At 34.8% G+C, this 26085-nt stretch overlaps 1 protein-coding gene across 1 annotated transcript in view; it reads right to left on the bottom strand.

The window, feature by feature from the left end:
• LOC109829064 (GTP-binding protein BRASSINAZOLE INSENSITIVE PALE GREEN 2, chloroplastic) overlaps window positions 1-15457 on the bottom strand; it is an 18580-nt gene extending 3123 nt beyond the window's left edge. The window contains exons 1-2 of the mRNA XM_020396136.1: window positions 13644-15457; window positions 12146-12313 (exon numbers count right to left, since the gene is read on the bottom strand). Coding sequence (XP_020251725.1) covers window positions 12146-12313; window positions 13644-15446 — 1971 coding nt within the window. The 5' untranslated portion in view covers window positions 15447-15457. The remainder of the gene's footprint in view (window positions 1-12145; window positions 12314-13643) is intronic.

The raw sequence follows: 26085 nt of genomic DNA on the forward strand, positions 1-26085 counted from the left end.
ATATTCGCAATTTTCATGAGCTATAACCAGCAATTTTTATGAGCTATAACCAACAATTTTCACCTATTTTCACTCGTTTCGACCCATTAGCAATAAAGCACACATACTTCAAAAACTGTGATTTTCATCAAATTTGTGAATTTCAGACCATCTCAGGATTTCTATCAATTTTTGTTCGTTTCAACTTAATCGATATTATGTATACTTCAAATTTTGTAATTTTCGTGGGTTATAATCCATACTTTTTCCAATTTGTTATTAGTTTCAACCTAGTGGCTTTGAAGCATGTCTACTTCAAAATTCGCATTTTCCGTAGGCTCTAACACATGATTTTTTTTTCCTTTTACATTAGTTTTGACCTAATGACAATTTAATACGTACACCTTAAAATTCTCAATTTTCAAAGGTTGTAACCCACAATTTTCAAATGTTGTACACATTTCAAGCTCTCAATTTTCATGGACTATTATGCATGAGTTTTATCCATTTTTGTTTATTTTGACCTAATGGTGCTGAAGAATACAAATATTTCAAAACTTGTGATTCTGTGGGCTATAAGCCACGTTACTAGTCTATTTTCATTTGTTTTGATCCATTGCCATTAAGTATATATGCTTCAACATTCGATTCTACCTAATGTCAATGAAATATGTGTTCTTGAATATTTTGCGAATTTCATGAGATATAGCCCACAAATTTTTGTCCAAATTTTTTGTTTCGACCCAATGACAATTGGGTATGTGCACTTCAAAATTCGTCATTTTCATGGGCTATGTAACCCACGAATTTTGTGCACATTCATTTTTTTAACCAAAAGGCAAATAAATATACATACTTCTAATTGTGATTTTTATAAGTTATAACCTAAGAATTTTAACAATTTTAATTTGTTTGATCCAATGACAATTTAGTAAAAATACTTCAAACTTCGCAATTTTCATGAGCTATAGTCCACGGAATTTGTCCACGTTGTTTGTTTCGGTCCAACTTCAATGAAGTATAAGGCATGTTAAAATTTGTGATTTCATGGGCCATAACCTATGTTGTCCATTTTCACTCATTTTGACCTCACAGAAATGAAGTAGCATGTTCTTAAAATTTCACAAATTTTATAAGGTATAACTCATGATTTTTCCCAAATTCGCTCATTTTGTCTTAATAGCAATGAAATACAAGTACTTCCAAGTTCACAATTTTCATGGCCATAAGCAAGATTTTTTAATCAAATTTTATTTGTTCCCACACAATGAGAAATAAGTATGCATAATTGAACATCCACAAATTTCGCTCATTTCATTTGTCTCAACCCAATGATAATTAAGTAAATAATTCAAAATTCATGATTTTCATGGACTATAACTAATGATCCCGCCCATTTTTGTGTTTTTAGAATTTCTGATTTCACGGACTATAGTCCTCAACTTTTTTCCATTTTCATTTATTTCAACCAATGGTAATGAAGTATATGTACTTAACTATTCGGAATTTCATGAGTTACAACACCAGTACATATTCCTTCGCTTTGACCTGATAACAATCAAGAATGCAAATTTCAAAATTTGCGATTTTCATAGGCTATACCCACGATTTTTCTCATTTTCGTTAATATCAACCCAATTAAAGCAAAGTACGCATACTTCCAAATTTGCTATTATATAGCCCACGATTTTGTCCATTTTCCTGGTTTATACCCGATGACAACTAAGTATATATACATAAAATTCGCGGTTTTCATGGGTTATAACCCACGATTTCACTTGTTTTTGCTTGTTTTAACCCATTAGCAATGAAGCATCTGCATTCCCTACTTTGAAATTTGCGATTTTCTACAATATTTGTGAACCTTATGTGCTATAAGCCATGATTTTGGTATATTCTCATTCGTTCCAACTCAATCGAAATTAAGCATGTATACTTCAAAATTTAAAATTTTCGCTAGTTAAAAGCCACATATTTTTCCATTGCTATTAGGTTTGACCTAATGGATTTGAAGTATGCCTATTTCTAAATTTGTATTCGTGAGCTCTAACCCATAAATTTTTTTTTCCTTTTTCATTAACTGACCTAATGGTAATTGAGTACTTTAAAATTTCTTAGTTAACAGATTAACCTACGCTTTTTGTTTATTCTGTTCTTTTCTATGTAGTGGCATTTAAGTACGAATATCTCAGACGTGATTTTCATGAGCTACAGCGCACTAGTTTTATTATTATTTTAAGTCGATGACGCTGAAGTATACATATTCCAAAACTCACAAAATTTTTGTGGGCTATAAAAAGCATTTTTGTGTCCCTTTCCATTTATTTCAACCCGCTAGCATTAAATATGCATACTTCCACATTCGTTTCTACCAACAACAATAAAATGTGTTTCCAAATATGTGCGAATTTCATGAGCTATAACTCCACGAATTTTTGTCTATTGTCGTTCTTTTCAACCCAATCGCAATTACGCATGCATACCTTAAATTTATGATTTTTATGGGCTATATAACCCATGAATTTTTTCATTTTTATTTATTCCGACCAAAAGGAAAATGAGTCACATAACTACTATTCGTGATTTTTTTTACCTACAATCCAAATTTTTATAATCTAAATTTGTTTTATCCCAATGTCAATTAAGTAAAATGCTTCAAACTTTGTAATTTTCATGAGCTAAAGCTCATAAATTGTCCACTTTTTCGTTTCATTATAATTTGTGATTTCATAGGCTAACCTATGATTTCTATCCATTTTTACTTGTTTCAACCCGTCAATAATGAAGCAATGTTAGTAAAAATTTGTGAATTTCATGAGCTATAACCTATATTTTTTGCCTATATTCACTCGTTTCATCTCCATGGGAATGAAATACAAGTACTTCATATTCACGACTTTCATAGGCAATAATCCACTCTTTTCGTGAATTTTCATTTCTCTCCATACAATAAGTATGCATAGTTGAACGTCCACAAATTTCATAAATTATAACACACAAATTTTGTCTATTTCTGTTTGTTTCAACTAATAATTAACTAAATAATACAAAATTTGCGCTTTTCATGAGTATCCATGACTTTTGTTCATTTTTGTTTGTTTTAATCAATGGAAACTATGTATGAAAACTTCGGCATCATGAATTATAACCTTTGAATTTTTTCCATTTTCATTCGTTTACAAAGCGAATATAGTCGGAAAAAAATTAAAACAGATCGGATATGGTAATGAATAGGGGTGCAAAATGGTCCGGATATATCCGGACTGACCGCAACCGTATTCGTTTACAAAGCGAATATAGTCGGAAAAAATTAAAACAGATCGGATATGGTTTCGGATACAGTTATAGTTTAGATTTTTTATCCGGATACAATTATCGGGTCAAAATTCTGATACAGTGTGGATATCCGCATATTTAAAATGTGCTAAAAAACTAAGTTTCTAATACATATTGGGTCGGGTCTATAACATATACTCATGTTACTTACAACCCAACCCGTATTCAATTCAATCAAAAAGTCCAGAGAGCTATTTTCACAATCTCAAACTTCAGTTTTCCCTAGGTGCACCTCCAAGCTCCGCCTCCGACTCCTCGTCCTCATTTCTACTCGACTATTCAAGAAGTCTGCCTCGTCCTCTTCTTCATCGACGACCACCAACGCCGACCTCCTCTTCTTCTCCAAATATTCTCCTCCTCAATTTCGTACATCTCTAAGGCGAACTCAAAACCCTAAATTGTTGATGCCCTAATTTTTTATTTGATAAAAACCCTATTTTCTAGCCCTTTGTTGACTGAAGTGAATAGCCCTAATTTGTTTGATAAAAATCCCTAACAATTTCCCTGAGATTAATGTAATTGGAGTAGAAGGCTATGGCCTATGGGAAGGTATCTAACTTGCATACTTCTACTTTCAGAAAGGAGAACGGATGCCATTTTATAAGTTCATGCCTAATGGAACTCTGAAGGAATGTTTGTAAGGTTTACTCTTAAATAACAAAAACCATATATTCTTCTCTCCACTTTGCCTTCGATAAAAATTTTCTTTTCTTTTTTCGTTTTTCTTTGTAGGACAAAATGGCGTTGAACTAAACTGGAAAACCAGACTTCGTATTGCTCTTGACTAGGCTCGAGGAGTTGCTTATCTTCATGAACATGCTAACCCACCAATTATCCATAAAGATATAAATCTACCAATATCCTTCTGGATGAACATATGAATGTAAAGGTCGTAGATTTTGGGCTCTTCAAGCTAGTATCAGACACGAAAGAGGTCAATATACTACTCAGGTGAAGGAGACATTGGTGAGTATTTATGTATAGTTACATATTTCCCTAATTTTTGTTTTATGGCATGAATCTGTGTAGCAATGTTCTAGATTTTTTAGCTTACAAGTAAATTAACTTTTAGTTATATACTTATATTTTATTTGCATGTTATTAAAATCATATGTATTTTTTATTTTAGTTATATTTTATTTGCATGTTATTAAAATCATATGTATTTTTTATCATATCCTATTCATATCCATTTCCCAAATATCTAATTAATATATGTATCCAATTCTTTAATATCTGAACCGTATCCGCTTCCGTTTAATGCGGATATGGTAACGCTTTTTTCCTTACCAATGATATATGAACCGTATTTGTATCCGTTTTTAGAAAGTGAATATGGATATGGTAAGTGTCATATCCGAACCGTATCCAAACCGAATGCACCCCTAGTAATGTAGTATGTTTACTTAAATAATGGCGATTTCATGAGCTATAACACTCGTCCACTTTCTTTCGCTTCGACTAAATAAAAACTATGCAAAATTTTACAATTCACAATTTTTATAGACTATATTCATGATTTTTTTATCATTTTTGTTAATATCAATTCAATGAAAATGAAGTATGCATACTTCTAAATTCGCAATTTTCATGGGTTAATGCACGATTTCCACCAATTTTCGCTCGTTTCGAGACATCGGCAATAAAGTATGCATAATAAAAATTTGCTATTTTCTACAAAATAAATTTCATAGGCTATATGCCCCATGATTTTTGTTTATTTTCCTTCATTTCAACCAACCCAAATTATGTATGTAAATTTCAAATTCGTAACTTTTGCGGGTTATAACTCAATTTTTTTCACTGTCATTAGTTTTGACCTAGTGATGTCGAAGTATGCTTACATTAAAATTAGCATTTTTCTTGGACTCTTAACCCCTGAATTTTTTCCTTCTCATTAGTTTTAACCTAATGACAATTGAGTACGCGTACTTCAAAACTCTCAATACTCAAAAGGTTATAACCCACAAGTTTTGTCTATTTTTTCGTTTCAACACAGTGGCAACTAAGTATGCATATTTCAAACGTTATGATTTTTATAGGCTATAACGCACAAGTTTTGTTCATTTCAACCTATTAGCAATTAAGTACATATTTCAAAATTCACAATCCTCATGTGATACAAACTACGCTTTTTTTGGTCATTCCGTTGATTTCGATCAATTGGCATTAATATGCATATTGCAACATTCACTTCTACCAAATGTTAATAAAATGTATCCCTAAAATATGCGTGACTTTCATGAGCTATAACATCACTATTTTTTGTCCATTTTCATTCTTTCCATTGAATAGAAATTATGCATGTATACCTTAAAATGCACAATTTTCAAGAGCTGCATATCCTATGAATTGTGTTCATTTTCATTTTTTCTAACAAAAAGGCAAGTAAATAAAAATATTTCTATTTGCAATTTCTATGAGGTATAACCCAGGAATTTCGTCAATTTTACTTTGTTTCGTCCAAATGCAATTAAGTAAAATTATCTCAAACTTCATGATTTTCATGAGCTATTATCTACAAATTTTATCCACTTTGTTTCGGTCTAAGTGAAATGAAGTATTAGGTACATTAAAATTTGTGCTTTCATGGGCTGTAACCTATATTTCTTGTCCATTTTCATTCGGTTTGACCCGACAACAATGAAGTAGTGCGTTCTTAAAATTTTGTGAATTTCGTAAGCTATAACCCACATGTTTTGCCCATAGTCGCTTATTTCGGCTCAACGGCAATGAAATACACAAACTTTATATTTGCGATTTTCATGACTATAAGCCACGTTTTCTGTCAATTTTCATTTGTTTCCACACAATGGCAAATAAGTATGCATACTTGAATATTCACGATCTTCATGAGCTATAATCCACGAATTTTGTCCATTTTTATTTGTTTCAATCAAATGGTAATTAAGAAAATAATTCACAATTATGATTTTCATGAGTTTAATCCACGAATGTCTTCCATTTTCGTTCAACTCAATGGTAATTAAGTAAATAATTCCAAGTTTGCGATTTTCACAGGTTATAATACACAATTTTTTCATTTTTTCATTCGTTTTAATCTATGAAAATTAAGTATGAAAACTCCAAAATTCATGGTTTTAATGAGCTATAACTAACGATATTTGCCCATTTTTGTTCATTTCTACTCATTAGTAATGAAGTTTGGGTATTTTAAAATTTGTGGCTTCGTAGACCATAACTCTCTGTGTCCATTTTTGTTCGTTTCAACCAATAGTAATGAAATATGTGTACTTAAATATTGTGCATTTCATGGGTTATAACACTTGTCCATTTTCCTTCATTGAAACTTAGAGATAATTAAGTATGCAAATCCTAAAATTCACAATTTTATAAATTATAACCAATAATTTTTGTTCATTTTCATTATTATCAACCCAATGGCAAGGAAGTATGCATATTTTAAAATTAGCGATTTTTATGGAGTAGCCCACGATTTTGTCATTTTCCTTGATTTATTTCCAATGACAACTAAGTGTATATACATACAAGTTAACTATTTTCATGGGTTATAACTACTATTTTCACCCATTTCATTTGTTTCGACCCAACGAAAATTAGGCATATGTACTTTAATCTTTGTGACTTTCATGTGCCAGTTAACCCATAAATTTTGTCCATTTTATTTTTTTTACCAAAAGTCAAATGAGTATACATATACTTTCATTCGCGTTTTTTATAAACTATAATTCAGAAGTTTGTCAATTTTAGCATGTCCTTTCCTAATGACAATTAAGTAAAAGTATTTCAAACTTCGTAATTTTCATGAGCCATAACCCACGAATTTTGTCCACTTTGTTTCGATCAAATTGCGATGAAGTATGGGCACATTAAAATTTGTAATTTCGTGAGCTATAATCTATGATTTTTGTCTATTTTTATTTGTTTCGGCCTAATAACAATGAAGTATTGTGTTCTTAAAATTTTGTAGATTTCATGAGCTACGACCAATGTTTTTGGCTAGCTTGGCCCATATTTGCTCGTTTCGTCTCCATAACATTTTTCATTTGTTTCCACATTGGCAATTAAGTGAACATACTTGAACATTCACGATTTTCATGAACTATAACAAGGGGTGAGCAAACGGTCGATTTCGTCTGTTTGACCATTTTTTTCAAAACGAACTGACCCGAATTTGATTCAAAACCGAACCAAACTGTGTCAAATCGGTTTGGTACGGCTCGATTTGGTTTGTTCAGTTAAAGGATTATTAGCTAAAATAGAAGAGAGTTGCTCCTACAAACCTTTCACTCATCTCATATCCCAAATCATAGAAGAAAACTATTTAAATCAATGACTTTAGGAACTAAAATCAAACATTTATCAATTAATACACAAAATATTAGTATAAATTACCAATTCATCTTGGACGAGCATAAGTGTTAGGTAATTTTGCTGAGAGCAGTCGATTCAATTAGTTCGGTATCAAGAACCGAACCAAACCAAAGTTTTTCTAAAACTAAAACAAACAACTAAAATTCAGTAGGTTCAGTTAGTTTTAATCGGTTTGTACCGAACTACTCACCCTAACTATAACCCGCAAATTTTTTTCATTTTTGGTTGCTTTAACCTAATAATAATTAAGTAAATAATTCAAAATTCATGATTTTCATAAGTAATCCATGAATTTTGTCTATTTTCATCCGTTTTGATCAATGAAATTTAAGTATGAAAACTTCAAAATTCATGATTTTTATGGGATATAACTAACAATGTTGCCAATTTTCATTCATTTTGACCCATTGGCAATGTAGGCTTTGGTCTTCTAAAATTTCGCGATTTCATGGACTATAACCCTTGAATTTTATCTATTTTTATTTGTTTCGACTAATAGTAATGAAGTATGTGTACTTAATATTCGCGATTCATGAGCTACACTCGTCAATTTTCCTTCGCTTTAACCCAATGACAACCAAGTATAAATACATAAAAAATTTGCGATTTTCATGGACTAAAATCCATGTTAGCTCGTTTTTACCCATTGGCAATGAAGCATGCATACTTCAAAATTTGTAATTTTCTTGAAAACTTGTGAATTTTATAAACTATAACCCATGATTTTTTTTGTTTATATTAGTTTTGACTATGCTTACTTCAAAATTCCATTTTCATTGGCTCTAACCCATGATTTTTTCCTTTTTTTTATTAGTTTTGACATAGTGACAATTGAATATGCATATGTTGTAAAATTCTTGATTTTCAAAGTTTATAATACACGATTTGTCTATTTTTTTGTTTGACATAGTGGCATTGAAGTACGCATATTTCAAACGTTGTGATTTCCATAGGCACGCATGAGTTTTGTTTCATTTTTGTTCATTTCAACCTAATCGCACTTAAGTATACATATTTCAAAACTCCCAATTTCCGTAGGCTATAAGCCATATTTTTTGTCAATTTTAATTTGTTTTCATCCGCTGGCATTAAGAATGCATACTTCAAAAGTTGTTTCTACCCAATGTCAATGAAATATGAGTTCTTAAATATTCTCCAATCTCATGAGCTATATACCCTATAGATTTTTCCATTTTCATTCGTTTTGACCTAATGGAAATTGGGTATTTCTACTAAAATATCGCAATTTTCATAAGCTATTTAACTTTCGATTTTGTCCATTTAACTTCTTTATTTAACCAAAAGGCAAATAAGTATCTACACTTCCATTCGCGATTTTTATGAGCTATAAGCCAAGAAGTTTGTCAAGTTTAGTTTGTTTTCTCCGAACGACAATTAATAAAAATACTTCAAACTTCGCGATTTTCACGAGTTATACCTAAGAATTTCATCCACTTTGTTCGTTTTTGGTCTATTTGCATTGAAGCATCAGTACATTGAAATTTGTGATTTCAATGCCTAATTTTTGTCCATTTCTCATTTGTTTCGACCCAAGGACAATGTAATAGTGTTATTAAAAATTCACGATTTTCATGAGCTATAACATTCGTTTTTGCCCATATTCACTCGTTTCATCTCCATGGCAACGTTTACTTAAAATTCGCAACTTTCATTATCTAAAAGCCACATTTTTGTCAATTTTCATTTGTTTCCACATAATGGCAAATAGGCACGCATACTTGAATATTCACGATTATGAACTATAACCTACGAATTTGTCCATTTTTAATAGTTTCAACTCAATGATAATTAAGCGAATAATTAGAAATTTGTAAGAGTTTCAACCTATTTTCCAAACACCCAAGAAGGGTCTGAAGTGTCTTCCCATCCATAAGAAAGTCAAAAGTCAAGAAATCAAAGCAACTTCCTTCTCCTACACTAAAAGACAAATAGTCAAATCCTTCTTCAGATTGCCTTGGTTCCCATGTGCTTGGTCACACGGGAGGATGACACTTTAGAATTGAAAGGATTAAAAAAACCAACAATTCAACAAGAGGTCACCAAGTGATCCCCACTCTAAAAAAAACTAAAAAACTCTCTCAAACACACAACAGCCCCAAACAACCCCTTTTTCCATCGTCTTCTTCTCACAATTCAGCCCTCTTCACTTGAACCCAAAATTTTCATGGTCGTGTCCTAGTTGTTTGGGTACGCAGCCGTATCTGAAACATTTCAAATAGGGGTACGGAGCCCCAGAAGCCATGTCGGGGTATCCTAAGCTATAAAACTTATCCATTTTCCTTCGCTTTGACCCGATGACAATTAAGCATGCAAATGTTAAAATTCACAATTTTTCTACACTATAGCATAAGATTTTTGTTTATTTTAATAAATAGCGACCAAATGGAAATAAAGTATGCATAATTTAAAATTCATGATTTTCATGGAGTATAGCCGACAATATTGTCCATTTTCCTCAATCTATACCAATAACAATCTAGGTATATATATACATAAAAAATGGCAAATTTTTAGAGATATAATCCATGATTATCACTCATTTCCCCTTGTTCCAACCCATTGGTAATGAAGCATGCATACTTTGAAATTTGTGATTCTCTTCAAAATTTGTGAATTTCATACGCTATAGCTCACGATATTTGCCTATTTTCTTTCATTTCAACTTTACCGAAATTATCTATGTATACTTCAAATTTCACAATTTCCGTGGGCTACAAAGTACCTTTTTTGGCAATTTTCTTTTGTTTTGACCCAGTGACATTAAGTATAGATACTTCAAGGTTCGTTTCCACCCAACATCCATGAAATATGTATTCTTAAATATTCACGAATTTCATGAGCTATAACTCACAAATTTTAGCTATTTCATCCATTTCGACCCAATGACAATTAGGTATGACGTGTACTTACAAAATTCACAATTTTTATGGGCTTACCCATGAATATAATCCATTTTCATTTTTTTGACAAAAATGCAAATAAGTATATGCATACTTCTATTCGTGATTTTTATGAGATATAACCCAAGAATTTTGTCAATATTAGTTTGTTTCGTCCTAATGACAACTAAGTAAATATACCTCAAACTTTGTGATTTTTATAAGCTATAACTCACGAATTTATTCACTTTGTTCGTCAATGCACTTAGATATGGATATGTTAAATTTTGTGATTTCATGCACTATAACATATGATTTTCATCTATTTTCATTTGTTTTGACCTAACATTAACGAGTAGAGTGTTCTTAAAATTTTGCGAATGTCATGAGCTATAGCCTGTGTTTTTTGCATATATTCATCCATTTTGTGTCATTAGAGATGAAACACATGCACTTCAAATTTACAATTGTCATGGCCTACAAGCCACATCTTTTGTCAATTTCCATTTATTTCTACATAATGGCAAATAAGTATGAATACTTAAACATTTACGAGTTTCGTGAACTATAACCCACAATCTTTGCCATTTTCATTTGTTTCAACCCAATGGTAATTAAGTAGATAATTCAAAATTGTTTTTCATGGTTTTGGGTCATGGTCAATACGATTTCTGCATAAATTTATTGCATATCATTTATGGCCGATTTTTCCCAATACATCAGTGTAATCCAATGAAACAACCAATTTCTCGTGGGTTAAAAATCATATGATTTCCTACAATTTACATTCTAAGTGAACTAATTCGGGTTTGGAGACAAAAACCCTTTTTTTTATACTCGACCAGAATCCACTAAACAAAAACAGTGATATCCTATTCTATGATATCTTATTTTATTCTACATCGGCTCATCCTGGAACTCGAATTCTCTCAGCCTCCATTGTTCTCCCCCAAATCACTCACTGAAGACCTCTACTCACGGCCTCTCTCGAAGACCTTTTCTCGATATTTTATTAAATGTGCTTAAATTATATTTTAAAATATTATATAATATTATATATGCTCACTATTCGATATGACACTCTGATTTTACTACTTATCCCCGATATATCCTCGATAATCGGGATTCAATATGAATTTTGGTCGTCTGATATATTTCTAATAACAATATTTGAAACTTGATTAGGGTATCTAAGTCAAAAAAAATTGGAGTATCAAAATGTCACAATTTTGGGGTATCAAAGTGTCAAAAAAAATTTAGAGTATCAAAGTTAAACAAGATCTGAAGTTTGGAGTATTTAAATGTAAAAAAACTTTGGGGGTATCCAAGTTAATAAAGAGTGTAAACTTTAGGGTACAAAGTGTAAATAATAAAAACTTAATGATGGAGATAGAAAAAAATCTGGGGTATCAAAGTGTCAAAAACTTTTGGAGTATCAAAGTTAAACAAGATGTGAAGTTTGGGGTATCTAAATGCAAAAAAAACTTTAGGGGTATTTAAGTCAAAAAAAGTGTAAACTTTAGGGTACAAAGTGTAAATAATAAAAACTTAATAATGGAAATAGAAAATTTCACCTGCAGCCTCATACCGACGTGCTTGTCTCTAATTTCATCGGCATTTTCGGTCTTTCCCATATGAAGGGAAACATTTGGTGATGCCCAAATAGAGATATAGATTGTATCTACTGATGAATGATTTAGGTCTAGTCTCATTAAGCCACCAACATGAACACTTTGCCCAGCCTATCATGACCATAAACCAAAAACCTTGAAGTGTCAACAAATGCATACTACCGGATTTTATCAATGATCACATTTATAAACTAGCTAAGATGAAAGGAATTGATGTTTCAAGAATATGATTTCTCGTGTAGTGACATGATAGTGCAAAAATGGACAACTAAAGGCATATCACACAATAATCAGCACATGTCAATAACCTATTTCTGAATCTTCTTTCTTTCCTTTTTTTTTTGTTTTAAAGAGAAAGCTATATATTTTAATCTTTAGAAATGAAATTATGAAATAAGCAAGTTCAAGACGTCTTTCTTGTTTTACAAAGTTTAATGGTCTATGCTACCCTTAGTTATTTTGATCTTTGGTTCATCCTTTATTTGGAGTTACCAGGCTTCTTAAGCACAAAAACATGCAGCTCGAATAGAAAGAATCTGCATGGGCTTTGATTAAATGTGAGTCTATTTGAAATTAGGTAATTGTGATTAAATATGTTAATCTTAAAGAGTATATTTCCATAGAAAAAGTGATATTGCAAAATAAAATGCCGAAATTCTGTAGTAGATACATGTTCTTACAACTTGCTACATGCCTATGAGTTTCTGTTATTGTATGTTTGAAGAATAGTTACAAAATATTTATGAGGTGCTTGCATACAAAAATAAGCATTTGGACAGGATTATAATGACATCAATGTAAGGAAAATGTATTTGAACAGGTCATGTTGAGAAGCCCACTAGGATGGACAGAACATAACGAAGGGCTACCTGCTTTCTCAGAAATGGGGCTATCTGTACTGTAATCAATTATTAACTTTCCATATGTTGCCCAAAGGCAAATCAATTACTTGAATAGCTTTAATTGCATGTTCATTCTATAAAAAATGGATGTTTATCCTGGACAGAACAAGACTGCAGAGGATATAGTAGCGAAACATCAAAGTTTTTTTTCTTAATGGAGAATCTAATAACAAAAATTTATCAAATCTTTATGATGAGATGTTGACAAAGGAATATAAGCTAGTCTTGCAAAAAAAAGGAATTTTTATTTTAAGACATTACATACATCTTGATGTATTGGCCTAGCTTATATTTGATACCGAAGTGTTATAATGTTTCTAAGAACATAATACATGAGCAGATTCTTGTGATCTTAATTGACCAAGTCAATATCATTGTAAAGGATGTAGATTGGTTCATATGACTGCTTTACTGTGACAAACTAATCATTAATCATGTATTTCAAGTAAGTTGCAATGCTTGTACTATAAATGAAGAACACAATTGCTTGTACTATTAACAAACAACACAACTCCAAAAAAAGGTGAGAAGCGTCATACCTTCATCCTATAAGTCCGAGGCTGCAACTCCTTCCTGATTTCAACCATCTTCTGCTCCTCCCTATTCAATCTCATCGACATCAAATAAGGATGCAAAAGTCCTGGAGTATCATACATTTTAGCTTTTGCAGGCAAAATCCCGGGAATCCTCAAGATCCCTAATGTAGTTCCAGGAATTGGTGCCTCTGTAAGTCTAGTTGCCTTCACCCCTTCCTTCTTCGCAAAAGTATTAATCAAAGTCGACTTCCCTGCATTTTGAGCTCCAATCACCCACACATTTCCTCTTGGCCCTGCCAAATCCTTAATAAAACTAAGCAAGTTCCTAACCCCAAGATCTTTTCGAGCACTGACCAGATATACGCCACTAAGTTTCGGAGCTCCTGCAACCTTAGCTCGGTTTCTAACCCATCTATCTAACCTTGTTGGTGAAATTTGAGAAGGTAACAAGTCAACCTTGGTTGCAACTAGAACAAGTTTTGGCAACTTGGTTATCTTTGGATTTTTCTTATTGCCTTCCAAAGCTTTGAACAAAGACTTTGCAGCTCTTTTCGGGAATGAGCCATCAAAATCTACAGAATCTACAACCATGACCACTAAAGGAGCACTAGTTGTGGGTCTCATTAAACGGGTTGATATAAGCCTATCAAAATCGAAATCGGGTATCAGATTCTCGGCATTAGGGTTCTTTACCTGACCATAGTTCCTCAAAGAGTGGCATCTTGCACAAACTATGGCTACATTTTCTTCTTCTACTTCTATCTTCTTAGCTTCTCTTGCCTTCTTTTTCTTCTCGGCCTTTGAAATCTTCTCCTTCTTCAATTTCTTAAGAGTCTCTTCAGTGATGTTACCATACCCAACACCGGCGGGGGCAAATCCATCCAATTCTTTTTTCGATTTTTCATCCTCGTCATCAAATTCCTCCTCGTCCCAATCTGAGAAGCTACCAAATTCCGAACCAAGATCAGATTTTAACTGCGACCAATCAATCTCCTCTTCCTCCTTTTCGACGAGCTCATCATCGGAATCCCCTAAGAGAGGATCATCATCATCAAAATCCGGCCCAATCATTTTTAAATCTTCTTCCCTCTTAGCTTCTCTAGCCTTCTTTCTCTTCTCGGCCTCTGAAATCTTCTCCCCCTTCAATTCCTTAAGACTATATTTGGTGAGGCTACTGTACCTATGAATCTCGCCTTCCTCTTCTTCGTCGAACTCATCAATCAATTTCTTAGGGGTCTCTTCGACGATGTTATCTAACCCAGCTCCGGCAGGGGCGAATTCGCACAATTCTATCTTCAATTTTTCATCCTCATCATCAAATTCCTGTTTGCCCCGATCCAACAACTCATCAAATTCCGAACCAATATCAGATTTTGACTGCGACCCATCAATTTCCTCTTCCTCTTCTACGTCGAGCTCATCAAATAAGAGCTTATCTGAATCTTCGGGGGTTTTGGGGGGTGATGATAAGGGTTTCTGGTAGAATCCTGGAAGATTAGGGTTTGAATCTTGCATGAAGATTCCGCATCCAGGGCAGACGAGGCGGGACTCGTCCTCATCTCTGCCCTCGCTGAAGAGGGAGGGTTTTGGGGCTGGGGTTTTGGAGGGAGCGGCATTTCGGGAAGAGAAGGTTACTGTGAGAGGGGTATTTCGGGAAGAGAGAGGGAAGAAGGGGGAGAAGAGCCAGGGGCATTTTGGGAATGATTTGGTGGGGAGTTTGGTGAGGGGAGGTGGAGTGGTGAGAGGGAATGCTTTGGCCATGGGCAGAGAGGAGGATGATGAGAGGGAAGCAAGCCGAATGCCCATTGTTTACAAGGGTTGAGTTAGAACTTTTAAAGGTTTTACAGATAAACCCTCCCATCTATTTCAATTCGAGAGAAACCTCTAAACCTCAGGGGGCTGTACATAATTCCCTTGAAATTTTTTATTCAATGAAACCCCCAAACCTTTGGGGTGTCTCACAAAACCCCTCCAAATTTTAAATTTTTCTTATTAATTCTTCTTATGTGATAGATAAAAAAACTAAAATGCCCCTCAAAAGAAACTTAATGCTCGTTTGAGATGATGGGGGTACGTTGCATATAAAAAAAATTAGTTATTTGTCAATTACATGTAAGAGAGAATGGTTAAAAAAATTTAAAGTTCACGACGATCTTGCTCTTGCAAGGCACCCCAAAATTCGGGGTGTTTCATGGAAATGAAGAGATCAAGGTAACGGAATCCACCAGAAGGTATCAAAGTAACGAGCAGAAAAACATTACACTACTATTTTTGTGTTGCATCTAAGAACAAGTACCAGAATGTATTAAAATCCCTTACTCTCTCAAGCCCGTACATAGTTTAAAACATTCTGCCACAACCCAAACTCTTCCAATCTCTACCCAATAGAGATTCTACAAATATCATCTACACAACAAAAATAAACAATTTGTCAGGACAGGAAAAACTTGATTTCCAATTCAGATGTTTGGTATAACTGAGCTGCAAGGCTACTTGCTCATGCTTGTATCAGCGTAAAAACAAATATCCTTATGGGCAACAGAGACAGCAAAAACTCTCAGCATGTAGTAGTGAATATGGACGAAATCTCGACTGCAAAGGACTCGTGATTTACAGAACCAGATGCTTGCAAAAGCAGCTGCCATGGACGAAATTTATGAAAAACCTGAAGTTTGCACCGTTAGTGACGAAAAATACATGCACAGTATTATCGTCTCATCTTCTCCAACTTGGACTTCTTTCCTGTTCATAATAAAGACATTATCTCCGTCAAACATTCACATTTTTTTTGAGATAAGGTGGACGTTACCAAGAATCTTAAAATAGCTTAAGAGGAAGGATGTACTTCAACAGCTTTGACAATTCCAACAATTAAGAATGAAGGAAAAGAGAATACATTTATTAGAAAAACTAATATTAAAGGAATACATTAAATAAGAGAAAGCAAAATTTCCAAGTAATGAAGGCTACTTTGATAAGTATCCTACATTAAGGTCAGAGAGTTGGATCGATGAGAATGCTCATCAAAGAATATACAAACACAAGAAACAGTAAATGAAACTTAGTTGAAAGTTGCATGAAACTTCACAGAAATATTTGGGGAACCCGTTTGCCTATGACTATATGGTGTTTATGTGTACACGACTAGACATATATACAGACGATGCTTATTAGGAAAATTTTAATGTAAAAAATCACTCTAACGTTTGTAGAAATGACAGAAAACCCTCCTGGCGTTTTAAAGGTAACACCTCACCCCCTTCTTTTAAATTTCCATTCAAACAAGATCAGATGAGTATCATGTGATCTGTTTACCCTTCAAAAAATAAGCAAGTTTGCTTCTTCTCATACAAGTTGGAGCATTTTTGTATACGACTTTGTTTGAAAAAGGATTAGAAGATGGAAGTGAAAATGCTAGTTTTAAAATATAAGGGGACATAAATCATTTCTATGAACCTTAGAGAGGACTTTTCTGTAATTCTCCATTGTAGTAATCAGTTGATCTGTACCTCAATTCAGTTCCTTCTATTTCTATATAAGTTCTCATATTATATTGTCAGGGCTTATTGTAAGAAGAAGAGAGTATTAGTTTAGTCTCACATTGCTTGTGAGACTAACTTGTAACTAATACATCTCTATAAATAAAGTATAGAGTGAGGGGATAACTCTCCAATAATCTCTTTTCTCTCCAAACTATAACATGATACCAGAGCCTACTAAACCCTAAACTCTAACCCTATTTCCCACCGCCACTTGTTCTAACCCTAACCCTAATTCTTAAACCCTAACCGCCTTCTCTCCTCTCTCTCGAAACCCAAGCCGTCTCCGCCTCCTCTTCTCTCTCTCGAAACCCTAGCCACCAAAGATCAAATTCGTCGCTGCCTGCTTTGTCCGCCACCGCCACCACTTACTTTGTTCATTGCCGCTTGCTTTCTTAATAACTTGGATATCTTACCTTGCTCGATGTTTCCTCGAGTTCAAACTTGGATTTGATCTTGAGAAGAGTGTTTATCTTACCTTGCTAAGATATTCAGTGTTTCCTCGAGTTCAAACTTGGATTTGATCTTGAGAAGAGTGTTTATCTTACCTTGCTAAGATATTCACTTCAGTTCTTGTTTCCACAATCGAAACAATCTTGAGAAGAGTGTTTATCTTACCTTGCTAAGATATTCACTTCAGTTCTTGTTTCCACAATCGAAACACCAACGTCAAATCTCCTTCACGTCCGACTCGGATCGTTGAATCAGTGGTCCACGGAGGAAACTCCAGATCCAGATCCACTTCACTGATCCGATCTTGCTCGACAACTCCCGCCCCCCATCGATGATCGTCGTTGTCATGTCCCTTTGTTTTTGGATCTGACTTAGATCTATGAATTGTTCTCCAAAAAAATTTATTTCGGGTTCTTGAATTTTAACCTCCGGGTTTCATGTTAACCTTCAGACTCTTGCATTTTAACCTTCGGGTTCTTGGATGATAACCTTCGCGTTCCTGCATTGTTAACCTTCGGGTTCTTGGACTTGTTCAACTTGTGGAGGGTATCGTCTTGATCTCTACTCGTCTGTTTCATGATGGCCGGATCTGAGGAACTCAAGAATTTTGAGTTAACGGTCCAGACGAAAGTTTCAAAGATATTTTCTGGTAGAATCACTAACCGAAAACTTAATGGAATTAACTATTTCTAGTGGAAGCCCACGTGGCAGGCCGAGACAAAACTGGTCATTTGTTGACGGACCCTCCTACTCCGACACCGGAGTCTTGGACATTAGATGATAGTGTCATCTTACATCAGATTCTTAATACTATGGAGCCTAAAATTCAGGATTTAGACCTTCATTGTATGACAGTGAATGAACTTTGGTGTTTCTTACAAGATCTCTATAGGAGTAGCAGTAATATCAATCGAGCATATGAAGTTATTCAAGAGCTGTTTCGTAAAAAACATGATGGTAAACCCATGGATGATCATTATGGTGAGTTCAATCATCTGGCTGAGGAACTTCGTCAGATTTTTTCTATTACTAGTGATGTAAAACAGATGCAAAACCAATAAAACAAACTTATGGTACTCACCTACTTAGGTACCCTAGATTCCATTTACTCCTCTGCTCGATTACAAATCATGGAGAGTTCCGCCATTGGTTCTCTGGCTGAGACTTATCACTTTTTGAAGAACGCTATCCATGCACAGCCACTTACATCCACCGCAGTCTTATGGACTTCCACGGCCACCTCGTTGACCACTCGACCCCCAGAACGACCAGTGTGGTAACCTCCTCTCTCTTCAAAGTTACCTCTATCTCTTCCAGGACGACCAGTATGACCCCCTCGTCCATAAGACTGTCCATGAAAATCATTTGCCAGAACGCTATCCATGAAAATCACTTTTTGAAGAACGTTATCCATGAAAATCACTTATGGACGAGGGGGTCGTACTGGTGGTCCTGGAAGATGTAAAGGCAACTTTGAAGGGAGAGGAGGTTATCACACTGGTCGTTCTGGGGGCCGAGTGTTCAACGAGGTGGCGGTGGAGGTCCATCTCAAGGCAAACTGTAGGTTATCTAAAAATTACTGGAGATAGCTGATCCCTATCAAACACAGATGATGAAAGTTACAATTTGACGGCTTCCAAAAGGCTACACTTGGAAAATTTTCACGTAGATCAATAAATATTACAATCTGACGACCTTCACAACCGATAAAATCTCTAATTCAACAGCCTTCACAATCAACATTGGGAGATACAATCTGATGATTCTCATATTTTCAAAGAGCCAAAACGAAGATTACAAGATGACGATCTTTGTAAACGTTCTAACAAAAGAGACAACAAATTGATGGTCTCTTCCCATCAAAACACAGAGATCATCCCTGTGTTACAACATCAAAACGTAGAGGTCATTCATGCGTTATAACATCAAAACACAGGGGTCGGACCCGCGTTTTCTGCATTTGACTGGTTCAAACAGAATCTGAACGGTTTCAAAACTGTATCTCCACTTAATGGGGTCGGTTACACCTCATTATGGAGATTTTAGGGGGGAGATTACACCTCTTAAACCCTTGAACAGTTTCAAATCCGTTTTCCACGAAATGGGGTCGGTTACACCCCATTAAGGAGAGATTTTAGGGGACGGTTACACCCCTAGAAACCCCTATAAATGACGAAAAAAACTCAGCTGAGTGGGGGGATCTTCGATCTGGAATTTTGGAGATCAAAACTGCACAAAGGAGAAGTCGTCATTTTTCAACCAAGAGTATCCTCGGCAACAGAGAGTTCTTGGAGCTTTCATCCTTGGCTTATTAACCGATTCTCGGTTCAAATCAACTTTTTTTAAGAGTTTAAACTCGCTCTGAGTTATCAACTCGTCAAGAGTTCTTTTCATACTTGTCACGCAAGTTTACATCAACTGTTCCAGTGAAGTGAGACATCGGATCGTCAGCGAGAAGCAAACTCGATACGAACGTCGAGAGAGGCATCTCATCGCTACAATGAAAAATCTAGTTTTAAACAAAGGGGAGGATTTCCGTCGACCCTCTTCTCTTTTGTAAATCGGGATTCCGATATAAGAAGATTGTAATTTTTTTCTAAGTTAGTTAGAGAGAAATTGTATTGAGAGAATTGTATTCATTTTTTGTCTAAGTCAGTTAGAGAGATAATACAATAAATTATATTTTTAATTGTCTTCTTACAAATTTCACACAAACACAGACATACTAATGGCGATGACTCAGTGAAGACTTGTAACTACTATCACCAATCAGGACATCTCAAATATAATTGTCCTGAATTGAAAAAAAAAAGGTTAAGAGTGCTTACATGGCCGCTCAGGACAACTTCACCTCATCTGATAGTGAAAATCAACTACAGTCAGTCTTTCAGGATGCGGAGCTGCAGCGTCAATTTTAACAATTTCAATTATTCCAGCAGTACCAAAATTCACAACCATCATTCTCTTCTTTATCCACTACTCTCAAAAGTGCAGGTAACTCTTTATCTTTACTTACATCGTCTTCATCTCATACTTGGATTATAGATACAGGTGTCACTGATCATATGATTAGGAATCAATGTATCATGTCATCTTTCTCTCCTACATCTAATTCAGTTATATTAGGTGATGGTTCACGTACACCTGTTCAGGGTGTAGGCAACACCAATCCTACACCTAGTCTCCCTCTTTCCTCCGTATTCTATCTTTCTAGTTTTCTTTATAACCTTTTATCTGTTAGTAAGATTACTAAATTATTAAATTGTACTGTGATATTCTTCCCCACACATTGTGTCTTTCAGGATCTGGTCATGAGAAAAACGATTGGGACAAGGCATGAGCAGAACGGCCATTATAAACTGGACTTGGGCGCCAAACATTTAGCTTGTATTGAAAACGTATCAGCTCTACAATACCATTGTCAGCTAGAGCATCTCTCTCTCTGTTCTCAAGCTTCTAAATCCTCAGTTCAAATCTCTTTCCTCTTTAGAGCGTGAGTCGTGTCAACTTGGCAAACATCATCGTGTATCTTATCCTAATCGAGTTAATAAGAGGGTTGCAAAGTCATTTGATCTTGTTCATTCTGATGTCTGGGGGTCATGCCCAATAACTTCTAAATTGGGATTTCGGTACTTTGTCAGCTTTGTGGATGATCACTCTCGTGTACTTGGATTTATCTTCTCAAGTCTAGGTCTGAAGTCTCTTCTACATTTAAACTATTTTATTCTGAAATAGTCAATCAATTCAAGACTTCGATAAAAAAATTCGATATGATAATACAAATGAATATTTGGATAGCAATTTCACTAGTTTTCTTGAGCAACATGGAATTCACCATCAGTCTTTTTGTGTTTACACTCCTCAACAAAATGGAGTTGTTGAATGAAAGAATAGACATCTCCTTGATATTGCTCGAACATTGCTATTTCATCGTCACGTTCCTAAAGAATTTTTGGGGGAAGCTATCCTAACAATATGTTAAGTGATTACTCTAATGCCCTTTTCTATTCTGCAAGATAAAATTCCTTTAAAGTACTATACCCTAACGATGATCTCTTTCCGCTTCCTCCAAGGATTTTTGGCAATCTGTGCTTTGTTCATAATCACAGTCCAAACAAACAAAAATTTGACTCTCGGTCTATTAAAGGTATTTTTATTGGCTACCCCCAAAAATATAAAGGTTACAAGTGTTTCTGTCAATCGCTCAATCGTCTTGTGTTATCTGCTAATGTAACATTCTTTAAAGACAAACCTGGTTATTCTAGTTCTCCAAGTCCATTATCATCGGATGAGTATGACTATTTAATCCTACAAGAGTTATTGGTTAACGGTGATGGTTCATCCACTGACAATACTATTTGCGCTACTGACAAAGATTCCGCTCGGTTTAACGACCCAATTCAAGTTTATCATCGTCGCTCTGCTCCTGCTCCTAAGCCAACGTCGGCTCCAACACCACGTCCTTCGCCAGAAGAACCAAAATCAGTAAGTACAAATTTACCCCCTTCTGCGGAAGACCTTTCTATTGCACTTCGAAAAGTAACACAAACTTGTACTCAACATCCTATTTCTAACTTTGTCTCTTATGATCGCCTCTCCACCTTTCGATCTTTTGTTACTTCCCTCGACTCATATTTGGTTCCCAAAAAATATGTCAGAAGCCATGTCTATTCTAAGTTAAAACCAAGTGATGTAATACGAAATGAGGACCTTGCGACAGAATGAGACTTGTGATTTGGTCTCACTTCCACCAGGAAAGCAGCCCGTCGGTTGCAAGTGGGTGTACATTGTCAAATTGAATCATGATAGAACTTTGACACACCTAAAAGCCTGACTGATTATTAAAAGGCTATTCGCAGGTGTATGGCTTAGATTACTTTGATACCTCCTCTCCAATGAGATATTTGTTCGGATTTTTATCTCATTAGCAGCGATAAATCACTGGCCACTTCATCAGTTGGACATCAAAAATGCATTTCTTAATGGTATTCTAGATGAGGAGGTTTACATGGAGCAACCACCAGGTTTTATTGCTCAGGGGGAGAATGCGAATGTGTGTAGGCTAAAGAAATCACTTTATAGTCTGAAACAATCTCCGAGAGCCTGGTTTGGACGTTTTGCATCGGTTATTCAGGAATTTGGGCTCTATCATGTACAGAAAGATCACTCTGTCTTATGGCTTCAAAATGAGAAACGAATTCTGCTTGTTGTCTATGTGGATGACATTGTAATTACAGGGGATGATGCTTCTGGTATTGACAACCTGAAGAAGCATTACAGACACATTTCCAAACCAAGATCTTGGTTCCCTAAAATACTTCCTAGACATTGAAGTCGCAAAGTCAACGAAGGGTATTCTTCTGTTACAAAGAAAGTACGTCCTGGATATGCTTTCAGAAACTGGGATGTTAGAATGCAGAAGCAGTGATTCTTCAATGGATGTGAACTCAAAACTACTACCAGATCAGGGGGAGCTTCTTGAAGATATTGGACAGTATAGAAGATTGGTGAGGAAACGAAATTATCTGGCGGTGACCAGACCTGACATCACATTCGCAGTCAGTGTTGTGAGTCAGTTCTTGTCCTCACCAAGAACTACTCGCTTGGATGCAATAATGAGAATTTTGAGGTACTTGAAGAAGGCTTCAGGATAAGGAATTCTCTACTCAGATCAATGACACACCAGAGTTGCAGGCTTCTCTGATGCAGATTGGGCTGGATGTCCTTTTGATAGGAGATCAACTACTGGATATTGTGTCTTTCTCGGAGAAAATCTAGTGTCATGGAAAAGTAAGAAGCAAAGTGTTGTATCTCGAGCTAGTACAAAATCAGCAATGTGACACTAGAGATGGCTTGGATCAGAGACCTATTGACAAAAATTGGTCTCCCTCCAGAATGTCCCATGGATTTATATAGCAACAATAAAGTAGCAATTTACATTGCTGAGAATCTCGTGTTTCATGAAAGAACCAAGCACACATTGAAGTTAACTATCATGTAGTCCGCGAGAAGCTCGAGGATAAAATCATAACGGCAAAACACGTATCGACAATAGATCAGTTGACAGACATTCTTACAAAACTACTTGGTCAAACATGGGTTGACTTTATTTGTGACAAACTGGGCATGCATGATATATATGCTCCAGCTTGAGGGGGAGTGTTAGAAGAAGAGAGTAGTAGTTTAGTCTCACATTGTTTGTGAGACTAACTTGTAACTAATCCATTTCTATAAATAAAGTATAGAGTGAGGGGATAACTCTCCAATAATCTCTTTTCTCTCCAAACTATAACACTTCTCAATGATCTGGATAATGATTTTAATAACTTTCTTTTCCAGTTCTCTACAAGACTTTCATTGAGCTTCAGTAAACCCATGTGTTACCCTGGGATTTCACATTGATATGTCAATGGATCTTCATTGTTTCATTAGGTGTTCATTGTTGATACTATCCAAAGATATCCTGGTCTCGTCCAATTATTAAGTAATAAATGCTTCACAAGATCATTAACAGTGTATTTCCCAGCACACTGCCAAAAAGTAAGTAACCGCAAAACATGTCAATAATAATTCCACGCTCTAAAGAGAGTTGCACGAATTAAGTAACACAATGAGATTCTAAATGCCTCCAATCAAACAGGATTCAAAAATAATTGAATTTCAACAAAATCAAGCATCTCATATGAAGTAACTAGATTGCTTACAATTGGATATGCAAAACTCCATACTGCATGAACTGCAAACACCTAAATTTTAAATCTCAAGAGACCAACAAATGAAACTAACTTTGAGGAAACAAAAAAGAAATAATTAGTAGCTTGAATTACACAGTAATGGAAGCAGAATGGACAGGAATCTATACGGGTCTAGCTAATGGAGAAGTCTTGTAATTTCTGGTCATTGTATTTTCCCATATCCTATTGGTATAAAGTGTTTAACACTATTATTAACAGGTGCATAACGAAATACAGCAAAATTGTAAAAGTTAGGATACAAGGACACGGCATATACATACATGTAAAAACTAATAATCTATATGAGGCCAAAATTATTTTTCATTCACATGTTATGCGAACTAAAATCCTTATACCATTTTATGTTTCTTTTATCAAGTGGATTATAAATTAAAAAGTCGCTCGTTTCTGAACTAGAATACTAGATACCCAAACAACCCTTTAAAATCATACTTATGAACTAGGTATGTACCTAGGAACTTGTAATGATCTCATCAAGAAGAGGTTAATAAATAATAATTAGTCATAAAAACTAGGTTAAGTATGTCCTGAAGCTTTCTCAACCTTGAGTTGTGCTCTATAGCCATCCCTATTTCGGTGGGAAAAGATTAGATGACTAACAATGGCAGCGACTATGTTGCATGGGTACAGGTGCAGACATAAATATAGACACAGGTGCATAACGAAATACAGCAAAATTGTAAAAGTTAGGATACAAGGACACGGCATATACATACATGTAAAAACTAATAATCTATATGAGGCCAAAATTATTTTTCATTCACATGTTATGCGAACTAAAATCCTTATACCATTTTATGTTTCTTTTATCAAGTGGATTATAAATTAAAAAGTCGCTCGTTTCTGAACTAGAATACTAGATACCCAAACAACCCTTTAAAATCATACTTATGAACTAGGTATGTACCTAGGAACTTGTAATGATCTCATCAAGAAGAGGTTAATAAATAATAATTAGTCATAAAAACTAGGTTAAGTATGTCCTGAAGCTTTCTCAACCTTGAGTTGTGCTCTATAGCCATCCCTATTTCGGTGGGAAAAGATTAGATGACTAACAATGGCAGCGACTATGTTGCATGGGTACAGGTGCAGACATAAATATAGACACAGGTGCATAACGAAATACAGCAAAATTGTAAAAGTTAGGATACAAGGACACGGCATATACATACATGTAAAAACTAATAATCTATATGAGGCCAAAATTATTTTTCATTCACATGTTATGCGAACTAAAATCCTTATACCATTTTATGTTTCTTTTATCAAGTGGATTATAAATTAAAAAGTCGCTCGTTTCTGAACTAGAATACTAGATACCCAAACAACCCTTTAAAATCATACTTATGAACTAGGTATGTACCTAGGAACTTGTAATGATCTCATCAAGAAGAGGTTAATAAATAATAATTAGTCATAAAAACTAGGTTAAGTATGTCCTGAAGCTTTCTCAACCTTGAGTTGTGCTCTATAGCCATCCCTATTTCGGTGGGAAAAGATTAGATGACTAACAATGGCAGCGACTATGTTGCATGGGTACAGGTGCAGACATAAATATAGACACAGGTGCATAACGAAATACAGCAAAATTGTAAAAGTTAGGATACAAGGACACGGCATATACATACATGTAAAAACTAATAATCTATATGAGGCCAAAATTATTTTTCATTCACATGTTATGCGAACTAAAATCCT

This window comes from Asparagus officinalis, chromosome 1, assembly GCF_001876935.1.
Source record: "Asparagus officinalis chromosome 1, Aspof.V1, whole genome shotgun sequence".
NCBI classification, from domain to species: domain Eukaryota; kingdom Viridiplantae; phylum Streptophyta; class Magnoliopsida; order Asparagales; family Asparagaceae; genus Asparagus; species Asparagus officinalis.